The 16650-nt window shown below is 35.5% G+C and overlaps 1 protein-coding gene across 4 annotated transcripts in view; it reads left to right on the forward strand.

Moving 5' to 3' along the window:
• Positions 1–463: 463 nt before the first annotated feature.
• The window catches only part of LOC131066556 (uncharacterized), a 71563-nt gene continuing 55376 nt past the window's right edge, over positions 464–16650 (forward strand). The window contains exons 1-5 of one of the 4 annotated variants that reach the window (XM_058001350.2): positions 464–707; positions 1021–4375; positions 4484–4612; positions 4732–4917; positions 5016–5068. In XM_058001350.2, the coding sequence (XP_057857333.2) occupies positions 1457–4375; positions 4484–4612; positions 4732–4917; positions 5016–5068 (3287 nt within the window). In that variant the 5' untranslated portion in view covers positions 464–707; positions 1021–1456. Of the gene's footprint in view, positions 708–1002; positions 4376–4483; positions 4613–4731; positions 4924–5015; positions 5069–16650 lie in introns of those variants that run through there. The other 3 variants (XM_058001347.2, XM_058001349.2, XM_058001348.2) reach the window with 3 other exon arrangements.

Here is a 16650-nt window from a genome sequence, read left to right on the forward strand (position 1 = left end):
TTAGGAACACTAAAATATGAATTTTGGGGATCATTTCCATACTCTATGAAATTGGCTTCTATCAAATTCACATCTCACTAATACGATCCTGAAAGATAAAATGATGATATTGAAATAAGAAATAAATATAAAAAATAAATCAAAGTAAAATCAAGATATAAGTCAAATTTAACATAAAAATATACCTCTTATTTTCATATTATCAAATCAAAACACTCCCATGGTATATGCTAATTTCACCATTATAATTAAGAGGTCCATAACATGATAAAACTTTAAAATACTGGTTAGGTCCTTTCCTTTGATTGTACCCTCAATAATGGAGGCCTTGTCATCTCTCGCCAGGCAATCCGACTCAGCAGGGATAAATTCATTGAAAGCCATGTCATAAAAAACTGTACTTAACTATAAAGGCACGTGACCCTCTCTGTCTCGTTTCGATTCGATTGCATATTCTACTTCGTCAAATATACTTTTCATTTATAGCGGGTCCAAACTAAGTAGCGCATGGCGAACTCTCTATAACAGGGATAAAAGAGAAAAGGAAAAAAGAGAAGAAAAGAGAGAACTGGTCCTCTTTTATTCATTTAAATTTGTTTCTTTCATAAAACCCTTTAAAAACATTGTTTAATTTTTTGTTAGTCGATCGATCTCTGTACAGATTCGATTCGTGGTGGGAGCTTGTGAATGTTCATTTTCATTTTGAGGTATGCTATGGGATTTTTATTGCCTTTTGATTTATTTTGCACCTTTAAATTCACGAGTTCGTTCGAAAATTTTACTGTGTGATTAAAATTTGCCGTCTATTTTGGATTGGGAAGTATATGTAGATTCAGAGCATTAGAAATGTTATGTATAGCAGATATGGTATAGATTTTGTTTTTGTATGTTTGTATTTCCGGTTTTCATTTGGTAATTCAGTTATGCGCATTTCCGATTTTTGCAATTAGTAATTGGTGAAGAATGGACAGATTCTTGATTTAGTTAGATTTCAGCAAGGTTCACTGTAGTTTGCTTCAGCTGCGGTATTTTAATTAGGGTTTCGAAGAAAGGCGATCTGGCAACGCTGTTTCAGTCACGCTTTAGAGGAAAAAGGTGATGCAGGCGTGCTATTTTAATTAGGGTTTTGAACAAAGGGAAGAGTTGGTGTTATATATTGGCAAATTTTGTAGAAGATTCAGGTGGTACCCCTGGAGGCTGGAAATATTGCTGAACTGCGTGCATTTGCATTTAGGAGGGTTATAATTAGAATCGACTGCTTGATTGGTTAGGGATTTGAACTGAGCCGGTCAAATCTTATGCAAGATTCCGCAAGTAGTTGTGGATGTTGTAAATCTGGTCTAAGGGATTGTCCCAGGTTTTTGGGTTTTTGTAATCAAGGTGCACGGGGTCGCATGGACTGAGAGGCTGTGTTGACATCACGTGTGGACGTCTGAAGTGGATATGCAGTTTGGGGATGGGGCACAAGAAGCGGAATTCCGGTAACCGTAACCGGGCAGCAACGCCCACTGATGCTGCCTCCCAGGCCAGAGTCCCAGAGGGGCCGGAGCCGACTGGTCTTGCTGATCCAGCCTCTAATTCTGATGGATTGGCAGAAGGAGCTGGTACATTGTCCAGGGATCATAATGGTGTGGATGCAGATGGAGTTGAGCCAAACGAAAATAAACTGGATGCAGAAGTGGGGGGTGGGGCAGTGCAGCGCTCCACTGTAGCAGCAGAGATGATGTCGACAACAATGGCTAAGACAAGTAATGGGGTTAGAAATGGAGTAATAGTCGGAGGTACAAGAGCTGGTAATGCAACAAGTGAACATGTAGGCGAAGCCTTAGAAGGGAATGGTGTGGGAGCAGGGGCAAATGGGGATGTTTCTTCCGTTAAAGCAGATTATGAGAAAGCCCTCCTGGCATTTAGGAGGGGAAACCACAACAAAGCTCTAAGGCTTATGAAGGAATCTTGTGCAAGGCACGACAACTCTCCACTGTCACTTCGTCTACAGGGTAATATCTGCATGAAAATTGCAGCTCTTATTGAAGATCCTAGTTTGAAGCAACGGCACATGAGAACTGCTATTGAATCTGCAAAGAAAGCTGTTTTGCTTTCTCCTCAGTCTATTGAATTTGCTCACTACTATGCACAGCTACTCTATGAAGCATCCAGTGACAGCAAGGATTATGAGGAAGTGGTTAAAGAGTGCGAGAGAGCTCTTTCTATAGAAAATCCGGTAGACCCTGCAAAGGATAGTCTTCAAGATGAAAGCCAGCAAAAACAAGGGACACCCCAGGCAAGAATCAGTCAGGTACAGCAGGAGCTCAGGACACTTGTTCAGAAATCTAATATTGCTTCAATTTCTAGTTGGGTAAAGAATTTGGGAAATGGGTCTGGGGAGGAAAAGTTCCGTATAATACCAATGAGGAGAGTTGATGATCCTATGGAGGTGCGGATGTTACAGAATAAGAGGCCCCATGAAATTAAGAAGAACATTAAAACTCCTGAAGAACGCCGAAAGGAAATAGAAGTTAGGGTTGCTGCAGCAAGGTTATTGCAACAAAGGAACGAGACATCTATAGAAAGTTCAGATCAGCGATCCAACCAACTTGCCACTGGTAACCAGCGTGCAGAACGAAGGAAAACACCAAATTCTCGAAAGCTCTCTCATGCAGTTTCTATTGAAGAGAAAATGGAGCAGGTGAAGCCATTTTGGTATTCAATGGAAAACCAGAAAAGGCAGGAAATGCTGGAAATTTCGGTGGAGGATCTCAAATCTCATTGGATGTCATCCAAAGACAACACAATCACAGAGTTACTATCTGAGGCCTTATCATTTGCTCATGCCAACAAAACATGGAGATTTTGGCTTTGTCGCAAGTGCAATGACAAGTTTGTTGACAATGAAGTTTTTATGCAGCATGTTGTTCGTGAGCATGTTGAAAGTCTTTCACATAAGTTTCAAGCAGTTCTACCCCAAGAAATTGATAGCAACTGGGCTGATCAGCTTATGAATGGAGATTGCAGGCCTATTGATGGTCCTGCTGCAATGAAGTTGCTGGTAAGATCCTTATGTGGTGTTAAGGTCAAAGAGCATATGGCCGGACAACTACATTCTGTTGGTGGTGGCTCTGACTGTTCTGGGAATGTAAGTGATACCGGTAGTTCTTCTCAAGAAACTTGCTTGGAAAACAATGTTGACTGCATATCCAAAACGTCCAATCCTACTGAGGTAGAGGGGGAAGATGATCTAAAACTAAGAGGGGCCTCTCAATCTGAGCAACTCAACAATGTTGAGTTTGTGAGAGAGGAAAGACATTCTAATATGGATGCTGAGGACCACAAAGGAGGGATTAATCTTCAATCATTAGCAGAGCTTTGGCCTTTGGTAGATGATATTGAACGCGAGAAGCTTTTGGAGAGAATCTATAGCCTGTTTCGTGCTCTAATTACTCATAAATGCCTTGCTGCTTCTCATCTCTCTAAAGTGATTCAGTATGCAGTTGATGAGCTTCAAATTCTCATACCTGAAGCATCTATGCATTATGAAATCAAGCAGTCACCTGTTTACATTCGATTCTTGCAGGCCCATCAACTTCGTAATGTAGTCAAATATTTACGTGACCTAGCACATTCTTGTGGATTAGAAAGATATTCAGACAAAATTAGTACACAAAATATTAGTGAAGATTGTCAAGAAGCTGATGTTCAAGAGAGGCTTATTCTAAATGATGATTTTACTAGTCTTGTTTTGGATGAACGTTTATTGACACATATCAGTAATGGAGGCAATTTGGAGAAAAGTAGCAGCATTGTAATTTCCCAGCTTACGGGATTCAGTATTGATGAATGGCAAGACAAAATCCCATTGGTGGATTTACAGCTGGCTTGGATTTTTGGGAGTTGTTCTTATGAGCTTCAACCCCTGGGATGGATGCAACTGAAAGAAGAGAAATCACGGCAAGGCATGGAAGTTCTTCGAACACTAGATAATGAGTTTAAGCTATTGCAAAATCTTTGTGAGAGGAAATTTGAAAATTTAAGTTATGAGGAGGCTCTGAATGCTGTAGAAAACCTTTGTCTTGAAGAACATAGGAAGAGGGAAGAGACAGGAAAGGTTGCTTCTCAAAGCTATGATGCTATACTGGAAAAGCGAAAGTCAGAGCTTTCTGAAGGGCAAAATGATTCTCTCTTATCTCAATATACGATTGAGCGTGATGCAATTAAAAATATTCTTCAGGAAGCTAAAGGCCCACCTCGATTTGGATATGATTTGAGTGAATTAGATGTTGGTGAAGATGACAAGTGGAGAAAGCAGGAGTCGTTGCCACTGTCAGATTCCTGTATTCAAGTGGCTATTCAGAGGCAGAAAGATCACTATTCCACTGAGGTTTGTATTTGCATTTTTCGTTTCTGCTAATCTGAGTGACAGATTCAAATATGTATGGTAAGACATGCATGTTATACTCATTATTGGATATAATTTGTTTTTTTGCAGGTTAGCAAACTTGATGCTAAAATAATGAGGAATGTTTTTGGCATGCAACAATTGGAACTTAAGTTGGGTCATTTATCATCTCTTGATTACCGAATAGTTGTTTTACCACTTATCAAGTCATTTTTAAAGGTTAGAATTTAATCATTGTCAGTTATCTCTCATTTTTCAAATTTATTAGCTGATTTCTTTATAATGTTGTGACATACCATTATAATATAAAACCCTTGTGCTTCATGGTATCAATGCAGTCCCGCCTAGAAGATGCAGCAGAGAAAGATGCGACAGAAAAATCTGATGCTGTACGAGAAGCATTTTTGGCAGAGCTAGCACGTGATGCTAAAAGGAATGATGACAAGGGGCTTGATCAATTAAAGCACCCCCAGGAAAAGTCCAAGGACAAGAAAAAGAACAAGGATCACAGGAGAACCAAAGATGTAAAGGTTGAAGAACTAGATTAACAAAGGCAACCAATTTTTTCAATTTCACATGCGTCGTTTGTAACTGAAATGTGAAAGGCATGTCTTGTTTGCAGGGAACCAGTAATGGTGGGCAGCAGAACATTCTCGAGGAAAACATTTGTGAATGGTGGGTTATTAACTTATTTCAATTTGATTATATGTTGTACTATTTCTACTATGTATTTTAAATTTTTATGCACATTCGCCAATTGTTTATACTTAACTAAGGGGGTTTGTGCCATAAACCAGTTTTATGCAGTTCTCTCAGGGCACGTGTTTCAGAGTAACCTGAATAGAAAATTTTAGGTTTTTAAGATTTTGAATGGATTCAAAGCTTTAAAAAACCTATTCTTGTTTCAAGCTTTTGTGATTTTATTTCCATGTTGGTGATTGTATTTTTGGTTGATTTTGATGAGTTTGAAAGTACTTGCTTTCAGTTTTGTATATACTCGAATCATTTTGTGAGGGAAATATAGTTGCGAAAAAAGAAAATATACATGCTCAATGGTAAAAACCTTTTTTCCACACTTATTTACCATGACGGTTCTATATGATTGTTTATTGTGGTATATTCTGCGGGGGTAGAGTGTGACTGGGTTGAAGGGATGCCTACTGGCAAATTTTGGGGCACAAATCCTGGCAGGCTTGCCTTGTGATGGCAAGTGGCTCTTCTTGATGGAGTTTCATAGTTAAGGATTGCATATTTATTTCTGCCAGTGTAATTCAATTTCTTTCTTGTAAGTTGTTTGAGTCTATCGCATTTTCATCTCCTTTTGTTTGTGGAGAAATCTGTTTTTGTGATAGCATTCACTTTCTTTTATGTAACTAATGATGAGGGTCAGTTTGGCTGGTTCATGTGCTAGAAGTGGAGCTTGGTTTCTATTTCTAGTAATATATCCTGAATTTGTTTAAGTATTGAGTATTTTTGTTGAAAGTTTTCTTTACGAATGGAGCATAAGGTCTACTCATAAAAGCAGATAACAGGAAGGAGAATCTTTTCAGGCTTATTGTTGAACTACTTCTATAAGCTGATCTGATGAAAATCGGGAAGAGTTTCCTGGATTAATCATAAAGTCCTCTTCTCAACCTAGAGAAGAGGAAATATAGTGCTTATTGACTTTGATAATTTGCTGCAGACTTCTTTAATTAGCAAAAGATGCAGATGGAGAAGATTCAGGAAGAAGTTAAAGTATGAGAAGCTATAAGTGCTCTCAGGATGTGGGAAATTCACCAAATTATATTTTTGTAAAGTACACAAGAATGTAAGCCCCAATATGTCTGTTCCTAGCTGCTTATGGTGTTTTAAATGCCAAAAGTTTGAAATGCAATTTCTTGGCAATCAAATTTCCATTAAGCCTATGATGGCATTTTATTTTTTTCTTGCATTTAGTTGAATTTGAGAAATCAACGGGGTGTTTGATCACAACTATAACTCTTATTACACATCGATGACAGCTTTGGTGTGCAAAATGCATGCCATTTATTTCATCAAAGTCACTTTTCACAATTGGGAAAATTTGAGAGTTGGTAAAGGTTGTTGCCTCCCTGTCATTTAGGAGGGTGGAAAAGAAGGAGAAAGATGAGGAATATTATTGAGGTTCAAATGAGAAATGAGGAAGGATAAAAGTTAGAAACCTAATATTCTTCTTCTCTTGACTACTTGTTGTTAAAGATGATGTAAGTGGCAACTTCAGGATTTTTTTAGCAATGTTATATTGTTGTTTGTTTTATTTCTGGTACTAGATGGTGAGAAGTATACTTATTTCATTTTGAGCTATCTTCATGTGATGCAAATTAATTATTTTTTAGTCATTTTAAGGAGGAAACAATTGCTAAATCAAACTTCAGCAATTGTTTTGGCTAGATAAAATTTCTAGTGATAGACCGGTTTTGAAGTGCGCTAGTGTTTAGGAATTATAGACAACTTTATGTTATTTGTTATCAAGTAATTGGGGTATGCACAAACAAATACAAGTTTTTTAGCTATAAAGTGAGTCACAAAAAGGAAACATTGAAGTGACTTAGGAGAGGAACTACAAAGTTTTCCTTATAACTTAGAAAAATCATCATTTGCTTCAAAAGGAATTGTAGGAAAAGTTTTGGAAAGAGAGTTCTTGTTCGTAAGAATATTTATGGGGGAGAGATGCTTGATAAGAAAATCAATACAGATGATGGTTGGAGATGGTTAGTAAACTTATCTTTGGTCATTGGCCTCACTATTGTCTGTATCCCGTGATTTATCTTTTTGTTATTCACTATTGTGTGTATCCCGTGACTTTTTCTGTTATTCATGTGTATGTTGTGACCTTTTTTGTTATTCAATTTTTTCTATTTGATATGGGCTTGCTAAGTCACAAGGTTCGAATTCATGTTCGGCAACAATAAAATTCCAATGAAATTCGGCAAAGGAAAAAGTTAAAAAAAAATCGACTAATATAAATAAATAATTCTATAAAATTACTAAAACAAATAAACTTTAATAAATATATTAACTTTTATATTTTATATATATTAATAATTAAAAATCTAAAGAATATATTTTAAAATATTAGATCTTAATTTATAACATTAATTTATAGTAGAAGAAAAAAGCAAAACAAAATAAAAGAATATTGATAAGTTTTAATATGTTAAATTTTATAAACTAGAAAATAGGGGCCATATTTTAATAGCCACCCATTCCCGTTTATTCATATATGATAAAATGAAATGAAAAGGCTAAAGAAGACCATACAAATATAGATAAAATATTTTCAATAGTTAGAATATATTAACAGGGCCCTTTTAATAGCGCGAGTTTTAGTCAGCAGAGAAGAAGAGTTGCTCAATTGACTCGAAGACCCTCTTGCAGATGCCAAATTGAGGGGAGCAACTTTCAAGGTTTTGATTGCTGGTTTGGAATCGCTACACTAGGTTTCGAATATACATTGTGTTTTAATTTTTTTTTTAATAAACAAACTTTAGGGCCTTCTCCGTATGAATTTGGGGGCAAATTTAGTCGGTTTTTTAATATTTTCATGAAGTTTGTTGGATTTGGAATTTCTTCCTTGAAATTCGGCGAATGCTGTGATATAGTTGTTAGTGTAGGTTTTTATTTTCTCTTATGTTAGGAGATATTTATTTTTCCTACACATTATTAAGCTTTCTTAGGTTATATTATAATGGTTAGGATGAGGGCACGTGGCATAATATTACAATCACATGTCATTCACACTCACATTTGGGTATTTGAATGTCACACCCTCTTTTGGATTTATTAGCCACCTCCCCATAACCATTTGTTTGTCTTTACCTGAGTTGGCATAACCATGTATTTGCTATGTCCCCGGTTTTTTTTTCCAGGCTTCCCCGTCCCGGGGACAAGGGACTCCTAGTGGACGTGCCCATAAATTCTACATATAGACAGTGAATTTTGACAATTTATTCTATAAGCAATTTGACTTTGACTCTCAATTTAACACAAATTTGCTAGTTCTTATATGTTAAGGTTCTATAATGTATATGCGCATGTTTTATCCATGTATTCATATGAATATTTTAACTTTCCTTATATATTTTAATTTTCCCTATTTTTATATAGCCGTTCCCTTCGCTGTTCCCTAGCTGTCCCCAAAATTGGCAAAAAAAATCACTGTATCGGAAATGCGTATTTGTCCACAAACTTGGGGTAACATAGTGTATTTGGAATTTACCAAGTAGGTAAAACTCCCACCTATTTTGGGTTATTCGGAGTTAGTATTCCTCTTGGATTTATATGCCTATATTTTCTTATATAAACAAACCTTGCCTCTCCCTATGCTAAGAAGAAGAACACTAGCTTAGTTGATTATGAGTCTAGTTCAGTGCTAGGAGATTGCTGAGTTTTGATCATCTCTCGATTCTTGTCTAGCTTTCCTTTAGTCACATTGATCTTGGGTGGCTTCACAGCTGAATTCAACAATAGCGTGCTTGGATCAAATTTCTCATGGTTTAACGAACCTTGTTTTATTAGCATGTCCCTATTGGCCATTTTAAGTAAGTTGAGAACAATATTATTTCTTCTCCCAGGGGAATCCCATAAGCAAACTGTTAGAAAATACAATTTCTTTCTTTCATATGGGATACCATAGGCAAACTATGGAAAATATGTAGACCATGGAAACAAACTATCACATGGTGATCCCACAAGTAACTTATATTTTATTTCTTTTTAGGGTTAGGAAATAAATTGCACAAACATGGTGGCCTTTGTTGGGTTGCACTTTGAAGGTATTTTATGTTTTTAATTTTTTTTGACCGAAAGAAATCATTCTATTTTCTAAAATTTCATAAGAAATGTTCTGTGGCTTAAGAGATCCCTGAATTTGAAAATCATTTCTCATGTAATTGATCAATCATGATAAATATATTTTCCAAATTTAGGCCTGATTCACATATGTTCTTTCTACTTCTGACAATATACACAATGGTGGAGATCTTTGAACAGCTCAAATACCAAAAGAATGTAACAGGGTAGGTGCAATTTTTAGCCACAATGGTCAAGGTGCCATAACTCAAAATTAATATAATCTTACTTGAGTACATCATGCCGTAGGAAAGTTATGCCATTTCTTTATTAACTCATTTAGATTTTTTGGTATATATGATGTGGCCAAAACTATGCCCTAAATCCATTCACTCCATGCTTCCACATAAGTGATCTTCACCCAAACGTAAAGGTCTCTAGGATGATAATGCATTTAATATTAGCACACATTTGTCATTACAATTCTACAACTTCCATCCATCAACAGTCGTCGGATTATGTTCATGAAGAGTCATCCGTATAGAAATAGTTCCACATAAAAATATAGTAGTTGCATGTTTAACATATAAACCGAAATATAGCTTTATGGGTGTGGAAGTTACCTTTTTAGGATTAGAATGGACAACTTTCTTGTTTAAGTGAACTACTCATTTTTGCTAACTTGCCTTGGTGACATTGCATTCAATGGGTGTTTGATCTTTTGCCCAGAAATGAATGTTTCTTGTGAGGATACTTTTACATTGTATGTGGCTATATATTTTCCACCATGGATGACATGGGCAATTATTCTTTAGTTAGAAAAGGTAATCTGGTGCAAAGTTTCTCATGTAATTGGTCATGGAATTAGATGGGTGTGGAATCATGGAACCTGATCTCTTATGTTATCATATGTGATTAGATAATTTCAGTAGCTAAATTATTAAAATAATCTAATGTTCAAAGAGTGTGCCCCAATCTAAAATTGCTTGAAAGATTGATGTTTGTTGATTACTGATCTTTACAAGGATTTGACAAAAGGAGGGTAGTTTGTTCTTTAAAATTTTTATTTTTTCATTGAAGAGATTTCATTTATGTCTTTTTTTTATACACTAGTGGTATCCCTGTGACCCTAGTTTGTTCTTTAAAATTTTCATTTTTTTATTGAAGAGATTTCATCTATGTTTTTTTAAAATTTTTTTATATGCCAGTGGTATCCTCGTGACCCAGCCCAGCACCCAGTCTGCCTTACCTTGGACTTACTTATTGCGAAGTTTGGGATCAGGAAGAGGCGAGCCGAGGCATCTATGTTAATGCATATGTGCATTTGTGAAGTACACAAAACGTCCTTTCTTCATATATGCCATGCATGCTGATGTTGAAAATCTACATGGGAAATATATTTATTGTAAAAACTCTTTTGGTTGACATATCGTTTTATGGAAATCTGATCAAAAACTTAATTTAGCTCCATATGGCAGAAACCCTTAAGTAGTAATACCTCAGACATTTGTTCCATCATAGCTGATTTTCTGAAACTTTAATTTTTTTCACTATAACAAGAATTGCTATTATTCGTTTTTAAAATTTGCTATGTAGTTATCCTTAAATGTCCAGAAAAAGGTATTACAAACATTAACAAATCCATAAGACAGATTTTTAAACATTTGTGGCATTTTGACCCATGTATATTTATGTTATCTCTTCAATGACCAATTACTATGAGTAGTCATCACTTCAGTGAGCTTTTTTTCATCCGTGTTGGTACTAATCCTACTGCAAGGGAATCCCCAAAGCATTCAACAACCCTTATGCTTTTGTTAGTATGAGGGACGAGCAACAATGATTATAAAATTCATTGGATTGGGCTTTTCAGCCTCTAGTCGCTTTCTCAATTGGCTAAGCGTTTAATTCATGGAAGACAATTGTTTTTCTATGTAGATGCAGGGCAGGGGAAGGCCTCTAGTGCACATGCAACACTAAAGTATATAGATTTTCTAAGCAGCAGTGTATATTAAACTAACAAGATCAATGTAAGTCAATATATTTGTACATGTATTGTTAAGAAGACCTTTTCTGTTGATGATCATGATGATTACAAATCATTTATCTTCAGGAAGATACCTGTATTTCAGCTCTAGTCCAAATTATCTAATTAACAGAGAGCCATGCAAAGTGGTAGTGCTGTATTCTGCAGTTGAATGCTTAGAGTACCAATGGTCTAATAAGTAAAATATTGAATACTGAACATGGCACATTATCAATAACTTAAGAAAATATTGGTTTATGCAAAACAATATATAGTTGTTGAAGGTAACATCTGTGCATGCACAAAAGAAGCATATTGTTTTTGTAGAAGATTGAAAATTATTTTTAATATTTACAAATGATAATGAAGGATTAGGAAGGAGGGAGAGTGCTAAAGCTGTTGTATATAAATCTATATGGTTAGGATGCCATGTTTGCATGAACATAGAAGCATAGTGTTATCATAAAAGATTGAGATTGCATGAAATCTCTCTAACCTCTGAAAGTGAAGTCTTAGCAAGATGTAATGACACTATAGGGATGACATTAAAGCTATTGTGTATCAATACATACATTTAGTGTAGTCCACATCAAATGCAACAGATGAGGTACTGTTATCTTGACATTCTAAATCTATTCCTATACTGGAACAGGAAAAAATTGTATGCCTGTGAGCTGTTGAGATTATGGTACAATTTTGCATCCTTTGTTGCCCTACCATCAGATTAAAATGTTCAAATGATGTGTCATACATATGCCCATATTTGCTAGGTTTGGCTGACACTTGAACCTTTTGGGCAAAGAAAATTTTCAAACCCTGATGATTATGTCCTAATGTCAAATAACATTAATAAATCACACAATAATGTAAACTTCAAAATGCAGAAGCATACATACATAATTACACCTCCAAATTAGTTTTACATTCCTTAGAAAAACTAACAAGGGAATCTCCACAACTGATGTTATTCACAGCTGTATGAAAATTCATTGTACTTGATATGTTCAGTCTTTCCATCTTGCTTCTATCTTTTTACTAATTTAGCTAAAGCCTAAAATTGAATCTTGTACAAAATGAGCTTTACTTACAAAAATCATCCTTATCATTTATAAGGACAAGATGGAAGATAAGTCTAAATAACTAATGCATATATACACTTAATTAGATTTATTTAGCTAAATAAAAAACTATCACTTTTACACCAAAAGTGAAATGCAAAATATGCTTAAAACTCAACATTCCCTCTTAGCAAGGAAGAATTCTGCACCAATCCATTACCTATATTCTGAGCTATTGCTTCCTGAAAACTGGGAGGCTCTATGATGCTGCTCATCAATCTTATGTAGTTGGGAAACTTAATATAGAGGCCCACTATCCTTGAATGTTCTCTTAGTAGCCTTAACATTTGCTTGAGCATACCTCAATCTTTGCGTGAATCCTTAAGGTCATCTGATAGAATTAGAACGCATTGAAGTCTCTCCTGCCTCACTAAAGATTGCTGTCCTAAATAGGAAGCTACTGGAGTATTTGGGACACAGATGTAACCTTCAATGTTTCTTGCTCACCATCCTCTGTCCGTGGTTCATGAGTCTTCCTGGATGCAAAGTCTTCCTCAAACTTCACACCTCTATTGACTACTACTTTCGTTTGCTTTCGAATAAAGACCTTGTAGGTCTTTGAACTCTTATTATAACCCAGAGATAAACCCTTCCTGCAAGAAGGTTCTGGTTTTGTTCTCGTCTCTTCAGGTATATGGATATAAACTGGACAACCAAAGTTGCAGAACTGATGCACCTTTGTCTTCATACCATTGAATCCCTCTATTGGTGTCTTTTCCTCCAAGATGTTGTGAGGGCACTTGTTTTGGATGCACATTGCTGTAAGACATTTTTTGCCCAAAGAATCATTGGCAAGTCTAGGTCATGAATCATGGCCTTATCAGCCGTTATAATGGATTGATTCTTCCACTTTTGCAACCCCATTCTATTGTGGGTTGTATAGAACTGTAAACTCCCTCTTCATCCTCTCTTTTTTGTAGAAACCCTTGAACTCCATGGATGTACACTCTACCCCATTGTCTGATCTCAAGGCCTTGATTTTCTTCCTTGCTTGATTTTTAACTAGAGCACTAAACTCCTGAAGCTTACTGAAGACCTCATCCTTGGTCTTTAAGAAGAAGATCCATGTCATGAGAGATAAATATTAATAAAAGAAACATATACATGCGTTCCACAATGTATCCTACCAACATTGGTCCACACACATCTGAATGCACTAAGTCTAGACTTTTCATACACTCATGCTTGTTTTTTAGGAAAGCAACCTTGACATGCTTGCCTAGTGTGCATCCTTTACAAACTCTTTGTTGTTCAATATTGAACTTTGGAAATCTTGTGATAACCCCACTCAAAATAGGCAATGCTGCATGGAATGTCTTTGTTATGAATTAAAGCTTGGATTGGTTCACCCTGTAACTTGTATAGGTTGCCTAAACTAACCCCTATAACATGTGTTGTAACTTGGCTAAATTCCTTTGGCCTGATAAGAACTTGTTGATCCTTGAGTTCTACTGCAAAGCTCTTATCCTCCATAATTGAAACTAAAAGCAAATTCTGTGGAGATTAGAAACAAACAACACATATCAAACTCCAAAAAGTTACCAGACTTGTAGCTGAAAGGGAATTCTACCAAGTTCAATCTAACTCTACGTTTATGTTTCTTTAAGCTGGTAAAATACTTGGGGGCTGATGACATGGGTCTAGAGGCCCCACCTATCCACATACCAAGCATTCTTTGGAATCACGTTGATAGAAAGATGAGATTATTGAGAAATCTTTCTCAAACTAAGTAGCAAACTCATTCATCTGATTCCAGAGGTTTCCATTTCCTTTTGCTACCCTTTGATTTTTCTTCTTGTTTGGACACCATGATGCATAATGACCAAACTTATTGCAACTGAAGCGCTATATTTTACTCAAGTCCATTCATGGCTATGACGATCGTTCCTCATCCTTTCCCTTACCCTCCTTGTTCCCTTATTGTTTATTTCCCTTCACCTGTCCATAGAGGGCTAAATTCTTTTCACTACCCTTCTTGTTGGCATTTGACTGCATTTAAGTTTCCTCTGGGATATAGTCATCCCATTGTCTTTTTAAGGAAGGAAGGTTGTTTTGGGCACAAACGCCTTGAACAAATTCTTTCCAGGAAGATGAGAACCCATTCAAAGCCAAGTTCACAAGCTCTGCATTTTCAACCTTCTCTCCAACTACTATAAGTTGATCACGAAGTTTTGTGACTTTCCTCAAGTAATTGGTAATCAACCTTCTCTCCAACTACTATAAGTTGATCACAAAGTTGTGTGACTTTCATCAAGTAATTGGTAAACTGTATTTGATTTAGTCATCCCTATATATTTGAGTTTGTTTCTCATATCATTTTCCTATGTATTTTTTCTTTTAGGAAAAGACTGACCAAAGCATCAAAAATCTCTTTGCTTATTTTCTTTTATGACAAATGAGGAAGTAAATGTCCTTCACAACATCAATGATTATCTGCTTGGCTGTAATTTCTTTCTTCTTGTGAGCTTCTGATTACTTAACATCTAAGCGTGTAGGCACCATATTCTTTACGATCTCCCAAAGATCATTTTCTTCCAATAACAAAGTCACTCTGAGGTTTGAAGATAGGACATTTAATAAACCATCTAATCTATCTTCAATCTTGATCCTAGCTGATGCCATAAAAATAATATTTTTCCTTTCAAAATAAAGCCCCCAGGTCTAGAAATAAAAGAACTGCTTGATAAAAACACACCCGGACTACAATCCTAGTTGCTGCCGGTAAATACTAGCCTGCTGGTTCCAAAACCCTAGCTTCCGGTCTGTACAACTCAAAAACCTTGGTTCTGGTTGTTCAAACCGTAGCCAGTGTGATTTTCTAGAAAACCAGAAAAAGTTTTGCAAAATACTGAAATCTGTTGCTGTTTGTATGTGCCCTAGACGCTCACATAATAGGAGAAAAATCGGCCATGAATTTGCTTTGCTTTGGCTGTGATTTTAACTATGAAAATCCAATGCAAATCGCACAATTAAAAAAGGCACGATTTTCATGCTGAAAATGCTTATTATTCTTTCAAAAACAACCTGCAATTTTTTCACAAATCTCTAAATTTTTTCTAAAGAATAGCCTGCAATTTTTCTCTTCCAAGGTGCCATGATTTTCCATTTTGTTGCAATCTTTTAGTAAAAATCCTGCAACTCCTTGGGAAAAATACAAATGCGATTTTATTAAAATAGAATAAAAAATTGTGAACAATTTAAATAACAAACCCCAAAATATCTTCTTGTGGCTATGCGATTTTATTCTACCACTCTTTTGGCATTGATAACATAAATAATTTTTCAAAATTTTGGTGATTATGTCCTACTGTTAAATAACATTAGATAAATCACACAATAATGAAAGCTTCAAAATGCGGAAGCATACACAGATAATTACACCTCCACAACTGATGTTACTCACAGCCTAAGTCACCAGGTTCGACCAAATTTCATCCTTAAAGTTCGAAATTCGCTGAACTTTAAAACATGCAATAAAAATTGTTGAAGTTCGATTGGTCAAAAAAGTGATTTTGTTTTCTGTTAATATTTTTCTGTTGAAATAGTTGTAACTTGTGAGTCATGTTTATGCAAGGATTGAGAAAAAAACATCCCAGCCAAGTGCTCTTGACGACTTAGAGTTATTTTAAAGTTCTAAAGTCTTTGACTGTTATTGTAATTTGTACCTTTTTGACAAAAGAACATCTTTGCAATCATGAAAGCATATGTTCCCTATGGTTTATATTTTATAAATATGTCATCTTTTTGTAATGATTTCAAATCTATTTATCAATGTTAAACTATTTAGGCAATTTTATAGACATATTACATATATTTATTAATTTTTTTTAAAAATTACATATGACGAATTTAATTCGAATTTTATACATTTTGAATTTTTTCCTCATCGAACTTCATTCGAATTTCAAAGCTGTCGAACTTCGAATTTAAATTCGAACCTGGTGACTTAGCTCACAGCTACAAGGAAAGTTACTATATTCAGTATGTCTAATCTTTCTATCTTGCTCCATCTTTAGCGGAGTTCCCATCCAAGCTAGAAACTAATCATTGTGTGGGTCAAACTTGTTTGGATTGAACATTTGGCCAAGAAAGGAAAAAGGAAACCCACAACCCCTTACTGTTTAGAACTTTATATATAAACAAAAATGTTCCAGCTAAAATTACTTTGGGACATTATCATAAGTCTCTGGAAATAATTAATCAAGCTTTTAACATTAGTTCCCATAAACATTTAACAATGTAGTACACTGCAACAAGACTGCCAAAATTTATTTTTTTAGGACATATTCTGCTACTTGACC

The sequence above is a fragment of the Cryptomeria japonica genome, chromosome 5 (genome assembly GCF_030272615.1).
Source record: "Cryptomeria japonica chromosome 5, Sugi_1.0, whole genome shotgun sequence".
Classification (NCBI taxonomy): Eukaryota; Viridiplantae; Streptophyta; class Pinopsida; order Cupressales; family Cupressaceae; genus Cryptomeria; species Cryptomeria japonica.